The sequence below is a fragment of the Salarias fasciatus genome, chromosome 20 (genome assembly GCF_902148845.1).
Source record: "Salarias fasciatus chromosome 20, fSalaFa1.1, whole genome shotgun sequence".
Classification (NCBI taxonomy): Eukaryota; Metazoa; Chordata; class Actinopteri; order Blenniiformes; family Blenniidae; genus Salarias; species Salarias fasciatus.
Genome location: NC_043764.1, coordinates 8,006,368 through 8,027,463, shown reverse-complemented (window position 1 = coordinate 8,027,463; position 21,096 = coordinate 8,006,368). Strand labels below are relative to the sequence as shown.

The 21,096-nt window shown below is 42.6% G+C and overlaps 1 protein-coding gene across 1 annotated transcript in view; it reads right to left on the bottom strand.

Annotated features, from left to right (window-relative positions):
* The window catches only part of mtcl2 (microtubule crosslinking factor 2), an 84,200-nt gene that overhangs the window by 52,702 nt on the left and 10,402 nt on the right, over positions 1–21,096 (bottom strand). The window contains exon 4 of the mRNA XM_030118451.1: positions 11,428–11,577. Coding sequence (XP_029974311.1) covers positions 11,428–11,577 — 150 coding nt within the window. The remainder of the gene's footprint in view (positions 1–11,427; positions 11,578–21,096) is intronic.

Genomic DNA, 21,096 nt, shown 5'->3' with positions numbered 1-21,096 from the left:
GAACCACCGCTTGCTGCTTTTTAACTCAATTAAGGCTTTAAGGCTGAAATGTGAAAAGCCGTCCCAATTATTTTCTCTGTGGTTTTCAAATCACCGCCGCGATATCAGAGCGGACAAACAGGTAACATTGGGATTCTGGGCACTGCTCATGTACACAGCTTAATACCTATCACGTGTAATCCAGTTAGAGCTCCGAGCGTAGAGAGGGAATGCCAATGAGGAGCCACGTCCAGGCCTCTCCATCTATCACTCACACAGTAAAAACTGTCTGTGGCATAAATCGCGGCACTACTCGTCTTTTGTCTGATTTAATTGTGGAGACAAAGTCAACAGTGGGGTTTTAATGAGGAAACAAAAGCTGGATCTTCCAACAGACATTAATGAGACTCTCAGTGAGCCTGATGTGTGCATGAGCACTCACTTGAAAAAGGATTGATGGGAATATTCAGACTTCAAAGCACAACAGAAGTTCAATAATGTCGCATAATGAAAGAGTCAGATTGTTGGATTTAAGCGAAAGGAGCAGAGGATGATGGGGTTTGTTCCCACTGCTCCACGCCAGAGGTGGCCACTGCAAAGTGTGGCCTTTTCACTTAGCAAAGTGTGAAGCCATTAAATTCAAAGGCACTCCACGCTTTTAAAAAATTTAAATGCCTTTATCGATTTGGCTGTGGGCAAACTCGGCTGCCTCCAGCCGATTTATGTGCTCGACTGTAAAGAAACCCGCAGAAAAGCCACGGACAGGCCAACGCCGCTCCGCTGAGCAGATTAATCACCGTCCAGGCTTCATCCCTCAAACACTGGTCCAATTCAAAGCAACATATAACACAAAAAATTATATGGCTGCTTAGGATGAGACAACGTCTGGATTATACTTTAGAATCCATACAGAGCAGTAAGTAAACACATTGTAATTAAACTGTCCTTCCTTTCACATGACACCACAGAGCTCAGTTTCAAAATGAGTTCAATCCTAAACCAGACACTGATTTTCATTTAGTGTATCTTACAAATTACTTTCATGCTTTTAAGTGGACCAAACCTCTACAGATTACATTCCTAACAGTGATTCCTCTTGTGAACAAGCTTCAATCTGTCTTCCACCTGATACTACAAGGCCACGTCTGCCTCGGTTCCATTCATCCACCCATCTTCTATTGTGCTTCATCCAACCCAGATTGCCAAACTGACAGAAACTTATGTACCCACGCTCCCAATTAAACTGTGCAGGGATGGCCGTGGCCAGGATTCAAACAGATGAAATGTTTTGTGTGTAACCACTACACCCAAATGTGGCCATAAGTGGTGAAAAGGGGAAAATGGCACCAAACCTCAGGCTGAAGCGATCCCGACACCTTGCTTTGCCACCGGCCTTGGCTTTGTGAGAATGTGGCCTTCACTTTTCTTACAGCGCGTATACTTTCCTGTGTTTCTGTTTGTGTGGTACGTCTATAGACACATTGTATTCTCATAACAGAAAAACCACAGGTGTTACCGATAACAATAGCTTTGTTCTCTTCGCGTGTTCCAATCAGCCAACATAATATAATGGGAAGCAAAAAAAAAAAAAAAAAAAGAAAGGAGAGAAGCCGTTATGATATTCACATCCGATTTTTATGTAATTTCCTTATGTGGCGAGCAAAAACATCTCGCACATTTAATTTTGAACAAAACTGTTGTAAATGAAGAATCCTGTTAGGTTCGTTCAGAATTTACATTAGCAATGACGACAAGTGCCGTTTGTATTTGTAGCCCAACGGAGTGACAGATGCAGACAGGCTCAACAGTGTGTGTGTGCATGTGTGTGTGTGTGTGTGTGTGTCCCACCACTGTACCTGCGCTCAGACAGCGGAGTCTGAGCACAGCGGCAGTATAATGGTCTGCTGAGCAGATTACCGCTGACATCACGACATATAATTCATGCGAAATTCATGAGCTGAGAGCGGCTCAGGAACACACATTTCATAAGCTGCCACACAACAAAGACACACACCACTCTCATCTAAATTAAAAAAAAAGAAAACCTGCTGGGAAACACTCACACATACTGTATGTACGTACATTAAGGCGTACACAAAGGAACTGCGGCACATAATGAAATCTCAGGGGGAGAAGGTGGATCTATGCTGTCTGTATATAAGACAATCAATACATCTTCACACCATAGCTGCACAAATACAATGGGATGCATATGCAGCAAAATATAAATCTCTCTTTGTAAACCTATAAGTGTGTGTGGTGTGTGTCGAGCTTGTATTGCTCGTCCTGTGAGCAACTGTTTCTTTCAAACTTGGAATTGTACGACATTCATATAATCCATGATTAGATTATTGAATCAAACAAGAAAAATTGCTCATAATTGAGAGGTTTAATGGAAATAATGCTTTATATGGTGGGACAGTGATGTGCTGGAGCAGGAGAAGTCAATATGTTCTAGAAATCAAGGGAAGCTTTTCTTATATCTTGGGACTTTTTAAACCACAAACAATGAATTATGTGTGATTATGGTCAATACTTTGTTTCTTGGGTGTTTTACACTTTAGAGTAATGACATATCACACTAAGATTTGGTATTTCAAAAAATGGGCTGTGATGATGTGTGTGAAGTGTTTAAAGATTTGCGTTTTCCCAGTATTTGTACCTTATAATTATAAGTTAGTGTCATGTTCCTTAAAATAATGGAGCCATTGGTGTGCATGTTTCATCTCCTATCATGATGGTTCTCCACAGGGACCCAACTGGGACATTGGTTTGCCCTGGCAGGTGAGATAATCTGCACTCCATTCAGCCTTAAGTGGCTGTAAACCTTTTAATGGGTGCGAGCGAGGCGGAGACCGGCCTCCTCTTCAGCAGCCATCTGCTCTTTGCACCCCTCCATGTGGGTACAGAGCCTTGAACAACCAACTGACCGTCAGGTCAACGTCCATACATTACTTCATTTTCTTAATACGGGCTGAGCAAAGCCTGTTTCTACCTAATCTCAATGCACACATTCACGACTGCAGAGGTTTTTTTTTTTCCTTCTTAGTGCCTCTAATACACAATAACGTTCAATTCAGCAATCAACTCATCAGTAGCGAGGACTAAAATCACTGTTCCAATGAAACGGTAATGAGACTTTTAAAGGTGTGTTGCCACTCACGGTGACACCGCCTCAGACTGCATGTCACAGTGAGGGATTTAAAAAGCCACCTCCAGCAACGAAATGTAGGAACAATTATATTTGACATTTACCAGCATTTGTGCCGCAGGCGTTGGTGTCACTGTGGGGCTGCCTGCTGATGATCAGGATGAAGGTGAATCGCTCAATGATGACATTCATTATTTACTGCTAGAATTTGTTATTTCCCATTCCTACCGTGTAAAAACATTCCAACACTCGTCTGAAAAAGCCAAACTTTGTCGAGGTACATTTAAGAACAGTCCATCTCAGACTGAGGCAACAAGACAAGATAACAAAGGTGGCTTTCTGTTCATGCATTCGCACTTAAATGTGACATCCTGAAGTCAAAAGATGAGAAGCTATTGGTATTTTTACAACGGCTTTTAATGGCAGTGAAACAATAAGAGCTTTTATCACCTTCAGCTCATCACTCCTCCTCACTTTCTCTGTTTTTACTGCACAGAAGAAAACAACCTTCAGGCTAATCGCACATTATGCCACTGATCTGTTTCACAGCCATCTCTTCAGACAACAATTCTGACATTTACTTTTTGATTTTAGGAATTGGTTAATTGAATACAATGAAGAAACTGAACGTTACAGTGACTTACATGTGGAAGTATTACTCATAGCTGTGCGTCTTTTGGTTGTCGGCTGAGTTTTTGACAGAAGCTTTTAAATATATTCTGTGAGGTTTATTTAATTCCATTACAAATGTCTTACATGGTTATTATGAAGGCAAAACAAAGCTGTTTTCGGTATCCTGCTCCAGCTGGGTCTCCCTGCGGGGCTTCTCTCACTGAATGGTGTCTACATTTTCACCTCTTTCCTTTCATTCATCCATCCTCTGTCTTTCTCTCTTTCTTTCTCTGTAGCCTCGAGCCGTGGCTTCTCCTCTTGTGTGTTTACTGTATTATGGCGCCACAGTCCCCTCCCAGCCTCTCCATCAGTTACTCGACCGGCTCTCTGTCCTTGGACGCGTGGGGTGTCTCAGACAGACTCGTGTTACAGCTACCCAGGCATGAAATTACCCCTGCAGCCCCTGCGGGGTCCTAAAAGATGCTCCATTGTTGACGCACAAATATTGGCAGTCAGAAGGGGGGGGGGACACGAGGCAGAGGGGAGCACGGTGCTAATTGTCTGCTTAGCACAGCATCACTGGAAAGTTCAGAAAGCTGTGTTTTCACTTGATGATGGTGCAGAATTTGTCGAGAATTTATTTGGAAATGTAGAAATTACATCAATATGTTGTTAGGTATCACATTCAGTATTAATCACATGGCAAATGTTCAAGTTATATTCATAATATTTTACTGAAAACGCAGATATTCAAGGCTCAGAAGAGGCATTACCCAAGCTATAACACTAAATTCTGTTACATCGAATCCATTCTGAAGGAAAAGTTTAACCATAACATGTTAGTGAAGTTATTTTAATAGTTACCATGATAAAAAGTGGTTGACACCACTATATATGCTGATGACAATCAAGTGTACCTATCAACAGCATTTTTCAAAAAATAGAAACACGACCAACTTAGATGGCAAGTAAGAAAAGGAAGATGACAATTGGTTTTAGAAATTCAACATAATATCATCAGTAACGATAATTTAGCTAAACGAGTTTCACTGTGTTGAATTCCCAGGTAGCAGAGTTCATTTTGTTGCAGTAAACAGTGTCCTGTCGTGGAAGTCGGTGTGCCTCTGTTGATACAAAGAGAGAAGCTGTGAAATGTGAGGTATTATTCTTTGGTTTGCCCTTGTACTGCACCATACTCGCGCTCTCCTGCTGTGATTGTGTCTATAAGGTCTCAAAGGATTCTCTGCTCTCCGATATTACGTGTGCCCCATATCGTGTGCGTACCTAAAATCTATACAACTACATTTCTGTGTGTGTGTGTGTGTGTGTGTGTGTGTGTGTGTGTGTGTGTGTGTAACTTGTGTCTGTCCCACTGGAACCAGTGAAGCTTCAATCGACCCAGAAACCCTTCTGGCAAGATTCCCCTCATCTTCCCCTCAACTCTGCTCTCGCTGGTTTTCTCCCTACCCTTTTTTTTTTTTTTTTATGAAGTTCTTATCTTGACTTATCGTGTCCCTGATCTCCGCACGTCCGTGTATTTTCTTTTGTCCATCCAGTTTCCTCGTCTTATTCAGTCGCCATACAGCCTCTTTGTGGCATTTGTCTCCTTTCATGTTTCTTTTTTCCTCCCAGTCTGTCCACCGATCCTCTCTCATTAAACACTTCACTCATTCTTTTCTTCACAAAAACTAGCCTAATCCATCATTCTGATCCTAAATCTATCTTTTTGTTCTGTTTATCTTTTCATTCTATCATCTGCCACTCTTTCTTTCCCTTCAAAAATGTTAGTTTTTGTCTCTACCTTTACCCAAGTCGGTCCTAGTTTATGTAATCGTTTCATAATCCTCTTAATGGAACCCGGATCTCTCAATCGCAGAAAGACTGTCATTTCTTTCTCATCTGTATTCATCATTTCCTTCCTTGGAGCCCTGAAACAGAAATAACTATTCTTCATCTGGTTGTCTTTAAAGACATACACCCACATCTTCAGTGTGGAGAGGTTTTCAACATGGCCCATTTCCCGCTTCTTCTCGGAAGATCACCTTAACTCTAATCAATCACCCTGACCCAGATAAGATGGAGGTTTAAACCCGGGATACTTTGATGCTCTGACCCATTTAACAGCACTCGTGTCCCTGCAGACAACCCACAGCTTCCTTTGTGGCCCATTGACATGAGAGCCGCGTCATGACCCGCTGCTGCAGAGAAGTACCGAGATATTGAAGGGAAAATGAAAGAAATAACCAACAAATTACTGCTATTACAGCTCAGGAGATCAGTCAGAAAATCTGGTTGAACTTTATATAAAACATGAAAAATCCAATTAAGTCTGGTAATACGGTATAAATACTCCCTTCCCATCTCTGTGTGTGACCATTAAATAAGGTGTTTCCAGCTGAAAGGTAAAAGGGAACCATGTTTGCATGTAGACGTTATAAACTCTGCACTCATGCATGCCACAACTAACAAATGCACTTCCTCCCCAGTGGAAAACACACGCTGAAATATCTACCCTCGCCCCACATCCCTCAAACAATAGGCAGCACTTCCTGAAGGTCCGAAATAACAGCCAACAGTTTCCTTCAGCGGTCGGTGAAGAATTGAAGCGCAGCCTTGGAGGACATTTAAAAGACTGGAAACATTTCTGTGAGGAACAGAGGGATGAAACCACTCGCTATGTTTTTCTTATTGACTGAATGTGAGCGCTGCATTGGGAATGTTTATAGGACGGTAATAAACATGCAGCTAATACTCCATGAAAGAGCTGATCTGCTGCGTTACACCTGGTTTTTATTCATTTTCAAATGAATTTGAGGAGAAAATTAGGCGTTTAGGTGATGAAATGTTCATTGCAAATCTCATTTGACCTCTTATTTTCTAAATCAATGGTAGAGATTGGTGTAAAAGTCAATACTGGATCACAATATGTCATCATCAAATCTTTAACTGTCAGTACTGGTTGTTATTGAGAGCATTTCTCCACCTCTTGTGTTCGTCTTCGGGATCAACGATTAGATTTTCGATTTAGAAGAAAATAATTTAAGATAAAAATAAATTACTTGATTCACTGAACTGACAAACTGATTGAAACCCAGACTGGTTTGAGTTAGGAAAACTGATAAGCACGTTGCAATGCTATTAATTTACATGCAAAACTCAAAATAGATAAATAAAAAAAAAAAAATCTTTGAATTTGCTGTTTTCACTCTACACCAGATTTGCCAACTTTGCTTTTATGATCTTTAGCATGAACACTAGGATGTGCAATCTCTAATCACAAACGTTATGTCTCTATGGACACGCACACACGCACACGCACACGCACACGCACACACACACACACACACACACACACACACACACACACACACACACACACACACACACACACACACACAGAGTCTTGAATGACCTTGATGGGACACACACAGAGAAGTGAGGAGAGAGGGAGTGGCCTCTGCATGTACCTGACACAGAAACAAAGAGAGGCTGCAAGAGAACAATTTTATAAAGGACAGAAGAAAATAAATAAATAAGGAAGGGACGGACAGAGAACATGCTACTGACACGCTGTATTTTCCCTCCAGTTACTGAGGATTTTTTTTTTTCCAATTACGGCTGTTATCTCCTCCCCTGCCAGCCCTCCTACCCAGACCCCACATGGTACAGCTCCGTCCCTGCTGCCTCTTCTCTCTCTCTCTCTCTCTCTCTCTCATTTCCCTCAGCTCATTCCCTCATTCCATTATCATTCACTGCCTTTTTATTTCAGCGTATTCCCCTTATTTTACTTCATTTCTTTGTTTTCTCAACCTCAGCTGTAATGCCTGGAGTCGAACCAATCGGATCCTTGATGCTTTGCACCCGAGCATTTCACCTCCCTCCATCTGTCTACCTCTCTCTCTTTTTTTTTTAACCTCCTCTGTTCTCTGTTGCTCCTTTGTGTTTAGTCACCTTAGGGTGGAATAAAGACTTTTTTTGGTCAGCGTCTCTCACCCTGCATGAACAAAGAGCCACCAGGAACCAAGCTGGGAGCAGAATAGCACGGAGGCTTTAGAGCGGGCGTCTAAAAATCAATGTATTGCACATTTTCTATCGGAAAAAGGAGGATCGCAATTTGTGAAATCCAACAAGTAAAGCTAGATTTTTGCTGTATTTCATCCTAGACAGCATGATCTTTTACATAAACAGTCAATTTATGTGACTATTCATCAGTTCTTGCAAGGACAGAACCTCATTTCTTGTGCTTTATGATCAGTTGTGTCACTTTAAAAAGACATTTGTCATATTTGAATAGGTAAAACAGATATGGAGGGTTTTATTAATCGTCTATTGAAACGGCACAGCAGGACTCACAGCTACAACAAAAGCTGCAGTGAAGTGGAGCAGAGGCCGGTTCTCACTCTGGACTGTGGAAAATCTGAAGTAAACAAAAGGAAGTGAGGGAAAGAAGGAGTTTCGTGTTTGCTTGGGAGCGAATGTCAGCCATGAGCTTCTCTGTGGTTCGCCCTCAGCTTCATTTTCGTCCTGATCATCACTTCACCACATCGCCTCGATCAATCCCTCCCTCGAGTTGAGCCTCTTTCACCTTCAGATGACAAAACACCTGGAAAAGACGCGTTTCATCCATCCTCCGCCTCTCCATCTCACTCAAGGCCCTGTCCCTGTAACTCAAGCCCGTTCACTCCTTCATCGCATCCAACCTTGCCCTCCTTCAAAGGTCAAACAGCTGGAACGGATCAATGGCTCTGGGGAGGGGAGGGAAGATGGCAGCAGACAGGAAGAAATACAGAGGTGGAGCTGGACGACGGGGACAGAAAGAGGGAGGGCAGGCGACGGCGTGAAGGAGGGCCAGAGGGAGAGCGAGAGGGGGAGAGATTTAGAAAGGAAGGATGGAGATGGAAAAAGAAATGCCCGCATCAGCATTCCTCTGTGGGAGCAGGAGAGAAAGAATGGGAGGCGATAATAAATGAGGGGAAGGAGAAGAGAGGAGGAGGAGGAGGAGGAGGAGGAGGAGGAGGAGGAGGAGGAGTGGAACGAGGAATCAAGCTGTAAGGGAGGGACGAGCGAAGAAGAGAGTGAGGACAGAGACAATTAGGAGGGGAGAAAACATCGCCCTTCTACTTGTTTTACCTAATTAAGCTGATCGTCCACAGGAGAGCGGCGTGGGTGTGTACAGCGATGCCGTGTGCCTCGACAATGGATTTACAATAAAGCCTCACACTTACAGTGCCTGCACCAAGATGAATGTGACTCATAATACATGAAAAGACACTCTCACCCGAAAATAGTTTCAGAAGGAGTCAGTGTTTCAGTTTCCTTGGTGAATTTGAGCTCTAACTGGGCCGCTACAGCAAAATTATTTGACTGATATTAAATGATAACCAGCATGATCGCTTTATTTACAAACAGGTCAAACTCTATATGTTGATATTCATGAGTTATTCCAGCTTTTCTCAACAGGATTGAACCGCTTGGAGAAATGTGTTTTCTGATATAAGTTTATTGGACAGGCATGTATTCTGAAGCGTCACCATTAGCTGAGCAGAAACCAATCCTGACGCGGTTCCGTGCACGCTGCCGACGGCCTGCAGCAGCAGAGTAAAGGTCCACTCCATGGCATAACTGTGCTTTTTAAAGAACATCGATGTCTGCGCTGACTGGAGGCTGCGAGCAGCCGCCACACGATCAATAATTCACAAGCCTCCCTTACACCTGTGAACTATCAAAGCTCTCATTGTCTAGGTGTGCTGCTGTCTCTGGGTTAAAAGCTTTTCTCTGCTCATCTTCAGGACACTTGTTTTGAATTGTATATATATATTTAAGTTTGATCCTTGACATCTCTCCCCAAAAAACCTTTCCTTTCCAAATATTTCAGTCCTCGTGACGTACTTGAGTAATCAAAGGCAACACACAGATGAGTGAGACATTCCTGATGAGCAGAGACGCAGGCTGCGCTCGCTGGACTAAAGCAGCTATGTGAGGAACTCATCCCAGTGAAGGGTTAGCATAACTCTGCACAGCACAGCTTATGAAGCCATGCCAGCCAGTCAACATGAAACAGACCCTCTGCATACCGCTTATCTGCTCCACAGACACACGAAACCCAGAGGAAAATAAAACCCAAGCATTGAGTCTTCGCAGATTTTCTACGGCGCAACAAACAAATAACATTGTGATCAGTTTATTTGGTCTGCTGATAGAGTTCTGGGTTGAGGGGATTCTTGGGGGTCCACCCGTCGGCTGGAAGATTCCAAACAGCAAACATCTGTTTCCCTGACCTCCACGTCACCGCTGCCCGCAGCATTACAACAAACAACAGAGGAGCGCAGTTTTCTACTTTTATCTCATTTGGCTTCCGGGTACTAACTCGCTTTGAAAATATTATGCTTCAATTTGAAATATTAACAGAGGCAAAGACCACTTACACTCCACCACCCACCATTGTTGGATGGGAACAACACACTGAGACAATCTTTCATCGAATGAAACGATGAAGAACAACAAACAAATGTTTCTTTTTTTTTAATGACACATTTTAGACACGAGTTTTTAAGCTTGTACTTGCAAAGTATATGCAAAGAAGTCCAGCCAGGAGCTTCAATTGACTGTGAAAACAAAAGAATTTATCGTGCAAATAAACACGCTCGAACCACAGATTCTAATGTTTATCAGCTTCAGGCCAGCAACATCATAAACTAACCACACGAACCAGCTTAACACCAAGTACAGAAACCCTTGATTTCCCCTGATGTTTGAAGTGATTTCTGAAACTAATGAAGGAAAGCCATTGATCATACAAACAACAGGAGGGGAATGCAATTAAATTGAAGCAACAGATATTGTACTCCGGCCTCTCTCCCATCAGTCTTCATGTGATTTCAGGAATAAAACAGCTTCCCTCCAGGGAATCTTCAGTGAACCGGTCCAGCCACGCAGCAGAGCAGCCAGGCCAGCGATCCGCTCATCCACGCGGCCCTCGACCCACATCAGAGGCCCAGTCCTGGGCCGCGGCCAGGGCCACAAGAGCACCAGAAACAACGAGCAGAAGCAAAAGCAAAGGAAAGTTGTGGCCTCAAATTGTGCCTGTCACTCAGACTGGGCTCCTCGGAGGAAGTCCTTCATGAGAGGTCAGAAATGTTTCCCTCAGAGCATATTCCACTGCAATATCCATTTGTTTCCCCTTTCAAAAAGAGTGCAGTGTCAACTTCGTTTAGTTTATTTTCACCTTCCTTGGTCCTGACATCAATTTCTATTCCTTCCGTCCTTGTTTTACTTTCATCTCAGTTTTATTGGCTCCACTTGGTTTAACAAGAAAGTCCCAGACTGGCTGCAAAGTGGAAGAAATGAAGTCGATACACGACGCGAGGAGACTCTCCTGAGATTTCAGGACCAACTGAGCATAGCAAACTTTCTTTTTCTACAAAGGAGGCAGAATGACGACAGCCTAAATGTCTGAAAGCTGCCTGAACCTCAATGTTTACCCTTAAACTTCTCAAATAGATGCTTCATCCTCCGCCTGTAGCCTACTAATCTAATTTACCGTGAAAGGCTTGCTAAAAACAAACTTCACTGTACAGGACTCCTGCTGAAAAAGGCCAACTGGGAACACAAAATCTTCATTTATGACCACTGCAAACCAACGCCATTTTCCATTTGGCGTCTCCTGGCACAGTTATCGAGCTTACCTTGTCAATTTCCTGCTGCAGGACCTGCTTGGCGACCTCCAGGTCCTGCAGTCGGACTCTGAGCTCCTCGTTCTCCTGCTCCAGACGACTCCTTTTCTTCTCCACGCTGTCCAGCTGGCTGTGGAGACGAATGGACACGTCCTTCGCCACCTGAGAAGGTGAAGACGGAGGGATGTCAGTCAAAAGGGCTTTGAATACACACCGGATGTTTCCCGTCCTGCAATCTTAGAGTCGACACTCAGGAATAATAAAATTGTCTAATATGTTATTTATGTACCCATCTAATGCATAAAAAACGTTAAAAGGAAGCGGGTTCTGTCCTGAAATCATTTGTCATATTAATCGTCATTCCCTGCTGCAGCCGCAGTCACACGGTAAGATGGAGAGAGACAGTCGTCCTTAAATTATTCCAGGCATGGACCTTTCTGTGAGGAATTTGCTTCTTCCACCTGAACCTGTCTGGATTTTCTGAGGGTTTTAAACAGAATCTAGAGGATATAAAGAAGAAAACTAATTGATTTTTAATTTTTATGTGTCAAATAATCAATAAATGATGAGACAGGAAGAATAATTTGTCCCTACAGATAAACACTAAGGTCAAAAGTAGAGCGATGCATAAGCAAAACACATGTATTTGTTATCCTCCGATGCATATCTCAGTTTCTCTAACCTTTCCCCAACCTTCAGCTGTCATCACAGGATATTGCTCCGATTTCGTTTTGCATTACTAATCCCCGCTGAGGTATGTGTGACAATCTCAGGTTCACCATAATGCATTTCCAGGAAAGTCTCCAGGGCAAACGGCAAGAGAAAAACTGTTTTTTTCAGCCTAGACTGTTAAGTGTATTGTTGATCAACGGGAGATTTCTCCTAATTTAGCCTGGTGTGAGCAGGGAGTAATTTCTTTTTTTTTTAATCGAATAAAGGCGAAAAGATAATTAATACCAGCCTAGCAGGAACTGATCTTCTATACATAATGTGATCTTATGAAAGTCAGATTATCTCCTCCCCAAAGGCAGTTATTCATTAAAAGTTTGTAATGTCACCGAGTCAAATTAAAGTCAACTCCTTAAAGTCTACTGCAGGGGTAAAACGCTGATACTTGATAAGTGCACCGAGGTTTCGTGAGCCTGGAGCTATTTGTGATGCTGTTATGAGCCTCACAGTCTTTGTTACTTCATTTGAAAACAGAGAAATGAATGTAAGGTTATCCGGGGACGTCTCAAGCGAATTAAGTTCTGTTTATTATCCAAGCAGAGTTAAAAATTAACAAAAAGGAAACAGTATGATCTACAAGAATTGTGTTGTGACTTCTCGAATGTTCCAACAGAAAATCCTGAAAGTACCTCACACTAGTACACTCTAAATCTCTACAACTGATGGAGGAGTTTTCTTCACTGTGTGACACTGAGAGGCCTGAGATCCTCATCAAACACCAGTGAAGAGCTGGACAGATAACTGCAGCACACTCAGTGAGGTGATGTGCAGATTAAAGGGGTCATTTCCTCTTCTGTATATCCGTTTTAACTTCAAACTAATTGCTTTGGCTCAGCTGAAACTAAATATGAGGGCTTTTATTTTAAAAGGCTGCGATTGAGTTGATGGAAATGATTCTCTAATAATTCCCATCAGGAGCCGAGTAGAAGAATTCATCCAGTAAATCCAAGTGGGGGTAAAGAAAAAAAAAAAAAGAAATGTGTGTTAAATCAATCCCTCAGTAGCTCATAAACGTGCTTAAACCTCATTAACCTTTCCCGTGATTTAATCTGGTCGGATGAGGTTTTTAGTGTCTGATGACTTCAGAGCCTATATTGATAGGTTTTAATTTCATGGCAACAAATAAATTACCCAGTGTGAGATGTATCGATTTATCTATCTTTCACAGTCATTTCACAGAATATTTTGTACCTCTTAAAATCTCAGAATGGAGCAATAACAGAACCACAGTCATTAACTTCTAATTTGACCAAATATCAGTTCTGAGCTGGGATGAAACGCAGATCTGAACTGTAACCGTAGCACCTGGGTGTGACTGGGTGTGAGAGACTGGATTTATCTGATCGTTCTTCAGTTTAAAGACTAATAATAGTGGCTGTCAGCACGAGCGCTTTTCTGCCTTTCAGACAGTTTGGTCGTCTGCAACGCGTCTCAAGAACATAGCTTGTAATTGTGTGGACTTACTGTGTGTCTGTGTGCCTCAGGATAATTGTGTGTTTGTATGTCTTTGTGTGTGTGTGTGTGTGTGTGTGTGTGTGTGTGTGTGTGTGTGTGTGTGTGTGTGTGTGTGTGTGTGTGTGTGTGTGTGTGTGTGTATTTGAACCAGTGCCAGTGTGCAGCTGAGTCCCACAATGCCCCTCTGTACTGCCCACTCTCACTCGACCCAGTGGCTCCCTGAGCTCCACCACGCTCCAATTCATGTTTCCATGTGTTGGTAGTCAGTGTATTTCTTCCACTCTCCCTCATTCTCACTTGTTTTGGTGAATCCAATTGAGCTTCATTAACTTTTTCCAGCAAAGTCACACCTTTTTTCTTGATTTCACGGGTGGCACTCCATTATGGGCTTTTGTTATTATAACTAGACCATATTCTGCGGTTACCATTAGTTGTAGCTTTATGCAAACGATCGGGGTACAATTTGTAAGACATGTGTATTGATTTGAAAATGGGATAAAAGTTACAAATATGGACAAACATTCATCTGAGCCAATTCCATCAGTCCAGCACATCAGGAGGAAGTTTCTTCATGTCTGAAAAGCTCTGTTTCAGAGATCTGAATTCCAACTTGGCCTCTCTCTATTGTAATTTTAGGTTATTTTAATCCCTTCTGTTTCTGTTTGACTTCCATGTTTAGACTACACCGCTGTATCATTCAACAGCCTCGAAGTTCTGAGGCAGCTAAACAGATGTAATAATGTGTTCCCCGACGGCCATGTTTATGTGGAACTGCCCTGTGAGCCTCTATGCTACAGGTTTTTCATCAACTATTAAACTGTTGTAATACTAGTCCACAAACTATTTTCACAATTTTCAATGACTGGATTAAATCTTAGACTGACTTTACAGGATTGCTGCTGAGACTATAAATGTTATTGTGTTTAACTTCACCTATAATCCCTCGTCATGAGTAAATCAATATCCAATACTGAATGTAGGTCTAACGTTAGTACCACTACAAGTATTTGTTGAGAACTTGGGCCAGTGCCCACGCCTGTGGACAGGAGCCACAGCAGCTAATCACCTTCATTTGTATCTCAGTGGCCTAACTGTGGACTGGGGAATACCTCAAGTCTTTCAGATCACTTTGTAAGTTCTTTAGGTCGGATCCAATTTAAAGACAATCTTGAGAGACACACCACTGATTATTCAGTTTTTCAATGCCACACACCAAGATCATGATAAAAAAAAAAAAAACCACACTGCTTTACAGACCCTCCGCTGCCTCTTTTTAGTCCTCCTACTCTCGTTACGTCTTCGACATCCTCCTTCTTAAGACTCCTTTGTCAGCCATTGACTCTTAATAAATGCTGCATTGTTCTTCTACGTTAAAGGAAAACGTGAAGGAATTTAACCCCATTGAAGTGGTGCTTCTACCCAGCAACAGGCCCATAGGATGCAATTAGAATTCAGCCAGGGTGCTGCTCGGCGTGGGTGCGTGAGTGTATCTGTGCGCGGCTCATACATGTGCCTATACGTGTGTGTGCGTGTTAAAAAGAGAGTGTATGGTAGTAGTGGAGGAAAAAACACAGACATCCACAAAATGAAACCATCCTTGGACTGTTCATCTACTCACATGGAAAGAAATACACACATACTGACGCACACACACGCACACGCTGCTGCACCCACACATCAGGCCACGGGGCAAACTGTCAAATTGTTTAAAAGTGGCAGTTTGCCATTAGAAGGGCCTCAATCATGCGCGGAATATGTGGCTGTGCGTGTTTGACTAAACAACTGGGTGCTTGTTTCTACTGCTTTACTTCTGTCTGAGACACACACACGCACACACACACTCACTCACACGCACACACCACAAACACAGCTGTGTTGTTACCATAACGGTCATCTCTTTAACAACCTCCCTTGCAGGAGCTCTTATCAGACCGGATCTTGCAGTCAGTATAGAGGCCGTATGGAGAGCTACTGGGACACAACCACAGAGCACATGTAAGGTCCAAACACTGCATGCTGAGGTGTATTGCCGGGGTTTAAGAGCGGCGATATGGAATTGAGATCTAAAGTTATAATTACATTGGACTTAGCTATTTAGATGCGATGGTTGATGTTATGGTGAAGGGCTTTGCAATGCAATAGGAGAACTCCACAATGTTGCACTTATACATGTGTGTAGGTAATCTAAGACAGCAATCTTTCTCAGCATTACTCTAATTGTGGGGACCTAAATCTCTCAATAAAGTTTCATTGTGGGGACTCCCATGAGTCCCCTCATGTGAAAAAGCTAAACTGCTGCTGTAGGTGGCTAAACTATGAGAGTACCAGGAGAAAATGGACCGGGACTCATGCCACTCTGCAGACAGCCATTGTTGTTACTGTGAATCTAAGTGAGCATGCGGCACTAACAGCTAGAAAAGTCAGGAATGCACTTCGAAGTGATGCCATAGAGGCCTGACTTTGTCTTTGTATGTTGAACATGTTTATCTTGAAGTCTATCGAATCTCTACAAACCCTGAATAATCCTGGTGAATTTCCCTCCTTCAACTCAAGAACATGAAGCTTTATATGAAGCTTCTGTCTGATGCCGCTGCACATCTGCCATGCAGCGATGTGTGGGTGTGCGGAAACTCTCGACCCTGCAAACGCTGCTCGACTACAGTTTTAGAAACATTAGTTCAAGGTGTTGCTGGAGCCTCTAAAAAACTCCCAACTACTGAAACACTTCTGGCACTGGAACTAAAAGGCTTATTTACTGTACAGCCTCAACTCGGAAGTTGTGTAACTTAAAAGCAGACGGTGTTGATACCTCAATGCCAAATACCACGGGGCACCGCCATACCTCGGCAGATGGCCATGATGTTTCAGTTCAGCTGTGAAAGCCCATAAAGAAATGACTTTTCTTGATTGAACCTGGAGTGCTTGGTAACAGTGGGTGGCAGGAGTACAGAGCCTGGGGACAGACTTGACCCCGAGTACTGACAGAGTTCCTCTTGCCTACTAAAAACGCGGACTTCTTCTTATGTGAGAGGAAAGAGGCAAACTCAGGAGAGGCTTCAGTCAGCCTTGTCCGTATTTGAAAGAACCACCTGCTACTTCAAATCAATTTACTCCAACTCTTCGGCTTTAACCACTTAAAGAACGGTGAAAAACAAGCTCAGCAGCCAAAACCTTTTTGTTCTGTTAAAGTGCAATTTGTGGCTAAAAAGACAAGAACAATGTTTTTATTCATGGATGCTGATCCACTCAGCTTTTTATGTCTGTCTTTGAGTATTTTAAGTGCTCTAGCACTTCAACCACTCTCTTGTGAAGTGATATCACATCTGACAGACATCATTCAGTCTGTGGTTGTTTACTTCAACACTCTACAGTGCGTTAGCCTGTTGTTTACTGCATCAGAATTTGTTGTGGAACGATGATTCGGCCGAATCGGAAAAATTTCCCGTCTTCTAATCAGTCTTGGAGGGATGTAGATTGTTGGTATTTTGGTAATGAACTCGAAAATATGCTTACAAAGTGTGGTTCCTTGTACTATTATTGACTTCCCCGCTGTTCAGCTGAGCCCTCGGTTTATCATGAGGGGAGAATATTGCAGAATCAGCTTGGAGCCACGGTCAGAGTTGCTTTTGAAAAGCTCCCTTTCACAATCTCACTGACGCCTCCTGAATGGCTGACAAACTAATATCGAGTCTTACTTTTTCTACAAGCACTATAGTGGTTAACTCTCACTCTACAGAGAGATCCTCATTAGATTTTGAGAGTTTTTTTCCTTTTCTTCCTCATTTCTTCCTCTTTTTTTTTTTTTTGCTGACTCTTTCCAAAGTTCAAAGATATGCTTGTTAGGTCTGGGTACTATGTGCACTAAATTATTCTTAGGTGGGGCCGAAAGCTTTTGTGTTTGCTGTGTGATGGAATGGTGACCTTTCCAGGGAGCACACGCCTTTCACCCAGCGAGAAATGGCAACAGGCCCCAGCAACCCCACAGTGCAGCAGGAGGATGGATGGAGCTTTGAATAAGTCTCGTTAAAGAAAGGATCATCACTTACTGCCGTTTGCTAAAAGGCTATCAATGCATTAAAAATCAATTAAGGCCAAGTTTATATGTGTTCACTGAAAACAGAAAACTTCTGTCGCGTTTTAAGTGTCTGTTAACACAACGGTGCTTAGAGAATCACTAGAAATGCAGCTTTTTCAAAACCGTTTCCAAAGTGGAAGTTTTGGAAAACCCTCTGACACTCAGAGCAAGCAAGATCACTTCATCTATACCGCGTTTCATCCAGAAGACTCAAGTTGCATCAGTTTATTACGGCGATCTGTCATCATTTACAAGCCTGAAACCAACAACAACACTGACAGATTTTCACAGCATGTCAGAAATGTTCACGGCCGTTGGTGTGATCTGTAGATCAGCTCGGACGAGTTATACAGGATGCAGTAGGAGAAAGCGAGCAGTTGCTCCTGCTGTTGATGTTTAGTGCTGATGTATTCAAACCTTTTTTTACATCCGTCCAGCGCTTAAAGGATGTTACATCATAAGCAGTCTCTATATATAACCATAAGGTGTGGGAGACGGGGAGGGGGCCAGCGGCGGGACAGCTGTTCCAGTATGAGCTGTGATCCATCTGTCTACGGAGGGGAGGGAGGGAGGGACAGGAAGAGCGAGGGGATGATGGAATGTGATGAATTCCGAACGCTCTGCTGTCAGAAGAGTGTCTTCTCACCTTCCAGATCTCCGGCTATCAGCTCATGCATTGATTTATGCTTTCACACCCGCATTCATCAAGGAGTGAAGACGCGGCACTTTCTCCAGCACTCCAGATATTGACATTGTGGTCATCAGCCACAACTAGTCGTGTTTATTACTGGAATATTACTTTCACAATTTCACCAATTGCCATGAGATTTTCTTGTAAAATGCTCATTCTTTATATATAAATAACAATACAATGCAATATATACTGGAAACTGAATAATCCAGGAAAACATGGGTATTTAAAGAGTGGCAATGATGTGGTGCAGTACTTCCTACAGCGTGTGACACATGGTGTGATGGTGGGGGGGTTGGGATGTGTCTACTGTGTGTGTGTGTGTGTGTGTGTGTGTGTGTGTGTGTGTGTGTGTGTGTGTGTTTGTGAGCAGTCACACAAACTTCTACCACTTAAAACAGTAACTGAAGTGACGAGAAGAAGCATTTGGAAGAAAAAGGAAGATCAAGAGGAACCAGACAGAAGCAAGGCCTTTAGATGGACTAGAGCAGATGGTAAAACATGCTCTTCACATGGTGTTGACATTATTTGGAACACATGTGCCACACGTAACATAAATATTACACATAGCGTCATGAAGCTGTCCTGTCTCACACTTGGCTGCGGGAGCCGTCTGTGGTCACACCATATTTGGGAAAGCAGAATGAAAGAGTTCAAGGTCAACGCTGTTCACAGGCAAAGCGCTGAGCTATGCTCACTGCTGATCAATCCCCTTTTTGTAACTAAAAACACAGAGATGGAAATGTGTTTTCATCTGACAGGAAGAGTAAAATTCACATCATCTTCCAAAATGTTGGCGCCCCTTGAGGATTGGGTTTTAAACTCTGAGGATTCAGTCACTTCATAGGTACAAAACATGTGAAAATACATGTGCTCGTTTCATAAGACTGAGTTCCCCGAGGAAAATGCAGAAGTGAGCATGTCTGGAAATATGGTCAAGTACCACTGTGTTGACATCATGCAAATCCAAACAACTACTTCCTCTCTATCTGTGTGAGTGTGTGTGTGAGAGTGTGTGTGTGTCCAGATGTCTGCAGCATGTGGGAATGAGAGCAGTGTGTGAGTGGGACAGGATATGATGTCAGAAATTCCCATGGAGAAGTTGACTGTTGGATATCCCCCCTGAACACACACACACACACACACACACACACACACACACACACACACACACACACACACACACACACACACACAGTCTTGTATTTCTATCCTTGTGGGGACCGTCCATTGACTCCCATTCATGTCTAGCCCCTAACCCTGACCCTTACCCTAACCCTAACCCACACCACAACAAAGCCTAACCCTAAAGAAATGTTTTTGCACTTTTACTTATTTCAGTAACAACAACATGGTCAAGAAAACACTGTTTCTCCTACTTAAGACCGGAAAAAGGTCCCCACAAGGCACGTCGTTCCACGTTTTGCTATCCTTGTGGGGACATTTGGCCCCGACAAGGAGTTCCAAAAAACCACTGTGACATTATTAATACTGAAGAGCAGATGTGCTATCATCACATTAGTTTAACTTAATATGATTTTCTGTCATGATTTAAAATATAAATCACATAAAAAGGGCAAAAAAAATCAGCAGTGTTTGAGTTAGGAGTGAATAACAAATCAGTTTTCATCGTTTTTTTCCCCCATGTCCTGCACACAAGCAGCATCAATTATTCATGTTTTCTACGACTGTCATTCAATAAGCGCGGGCGGTTTGATGGAAACCGGTAAAAACGGTAATGCTATAACTTGCCAGTAACCAGGGTTACTTTCCTGCTCTTTCCTTACTTTTCTCTTCTTTTTTTTTAATGTGCAAAAAGAAAGAAATGCATTTGTTAAACTACTTGTTGTTAGAGTTACTTTAATATTTGGTGTAGCTTTCTGTATTGGAGACAGCAATACAGCTTGAATATTCGATCTGGGAACCTCATTTTTCTTCCCATGAAGACTCCCAGTCCCCACAATGTGTGTGCAAACAGATTTTGTTACTCACAACAGCAATTGGTGCATGCACCCACAGATACACACACACACACACAAACACACTCAGTCACATGCATGTGATCACCCACAAGATTTGCAAATTGACACAAATAAGAGCATGTGATGTGCATCAGAAGTGTTTTCTGTCACAAAATCTCCATGTGAACACACAAACTCTTTGTCCATCTGAACTGCCAAGTTTCAGAAGCAGCCAAGCTCTTCTTCTCTGACAGAGAGAAGCAGACTGAGGACAGGAAAAAAACCCAGAGAGGTAAAGAACCTGATCACGTGTGTTTATTTGGTGATTTGTTTGCATTTGCATGTCAGCGAGGCATCAAATGTGAAACCTGCAGAGCTGTTAAGCTAATTACTTTTGTAAAGCAGCTCAGGCTCAAGAAGCTCAGCGAGTCAAGGTCGAGTTGGGCCATGACACAATCCGAGAGTGTCCAACACCGACTACAACATTTAGTTATCAGCCGAAAAAGAAATCCTGAACATTTATCTCTTTTAAACCAGTTGTCAATGTTTTTCATCCTCAGATATCACCATAATCTCCATCTCATTTGCATTTTCTCCAAATTCTTCACCAGCTTCATGCTCCCATTTCGGCTTGTAGTGGGAGAAAAAAGGCTAATTTATTGGAGAATCTGCAATCAGTGTGTTCTCATGGCAACAAATAGGCACTTTCAGGAGATAAAGGACAAATTCAGGTCAAAATATGTTACATTCAATCTTCTGCTGCTTTAAGA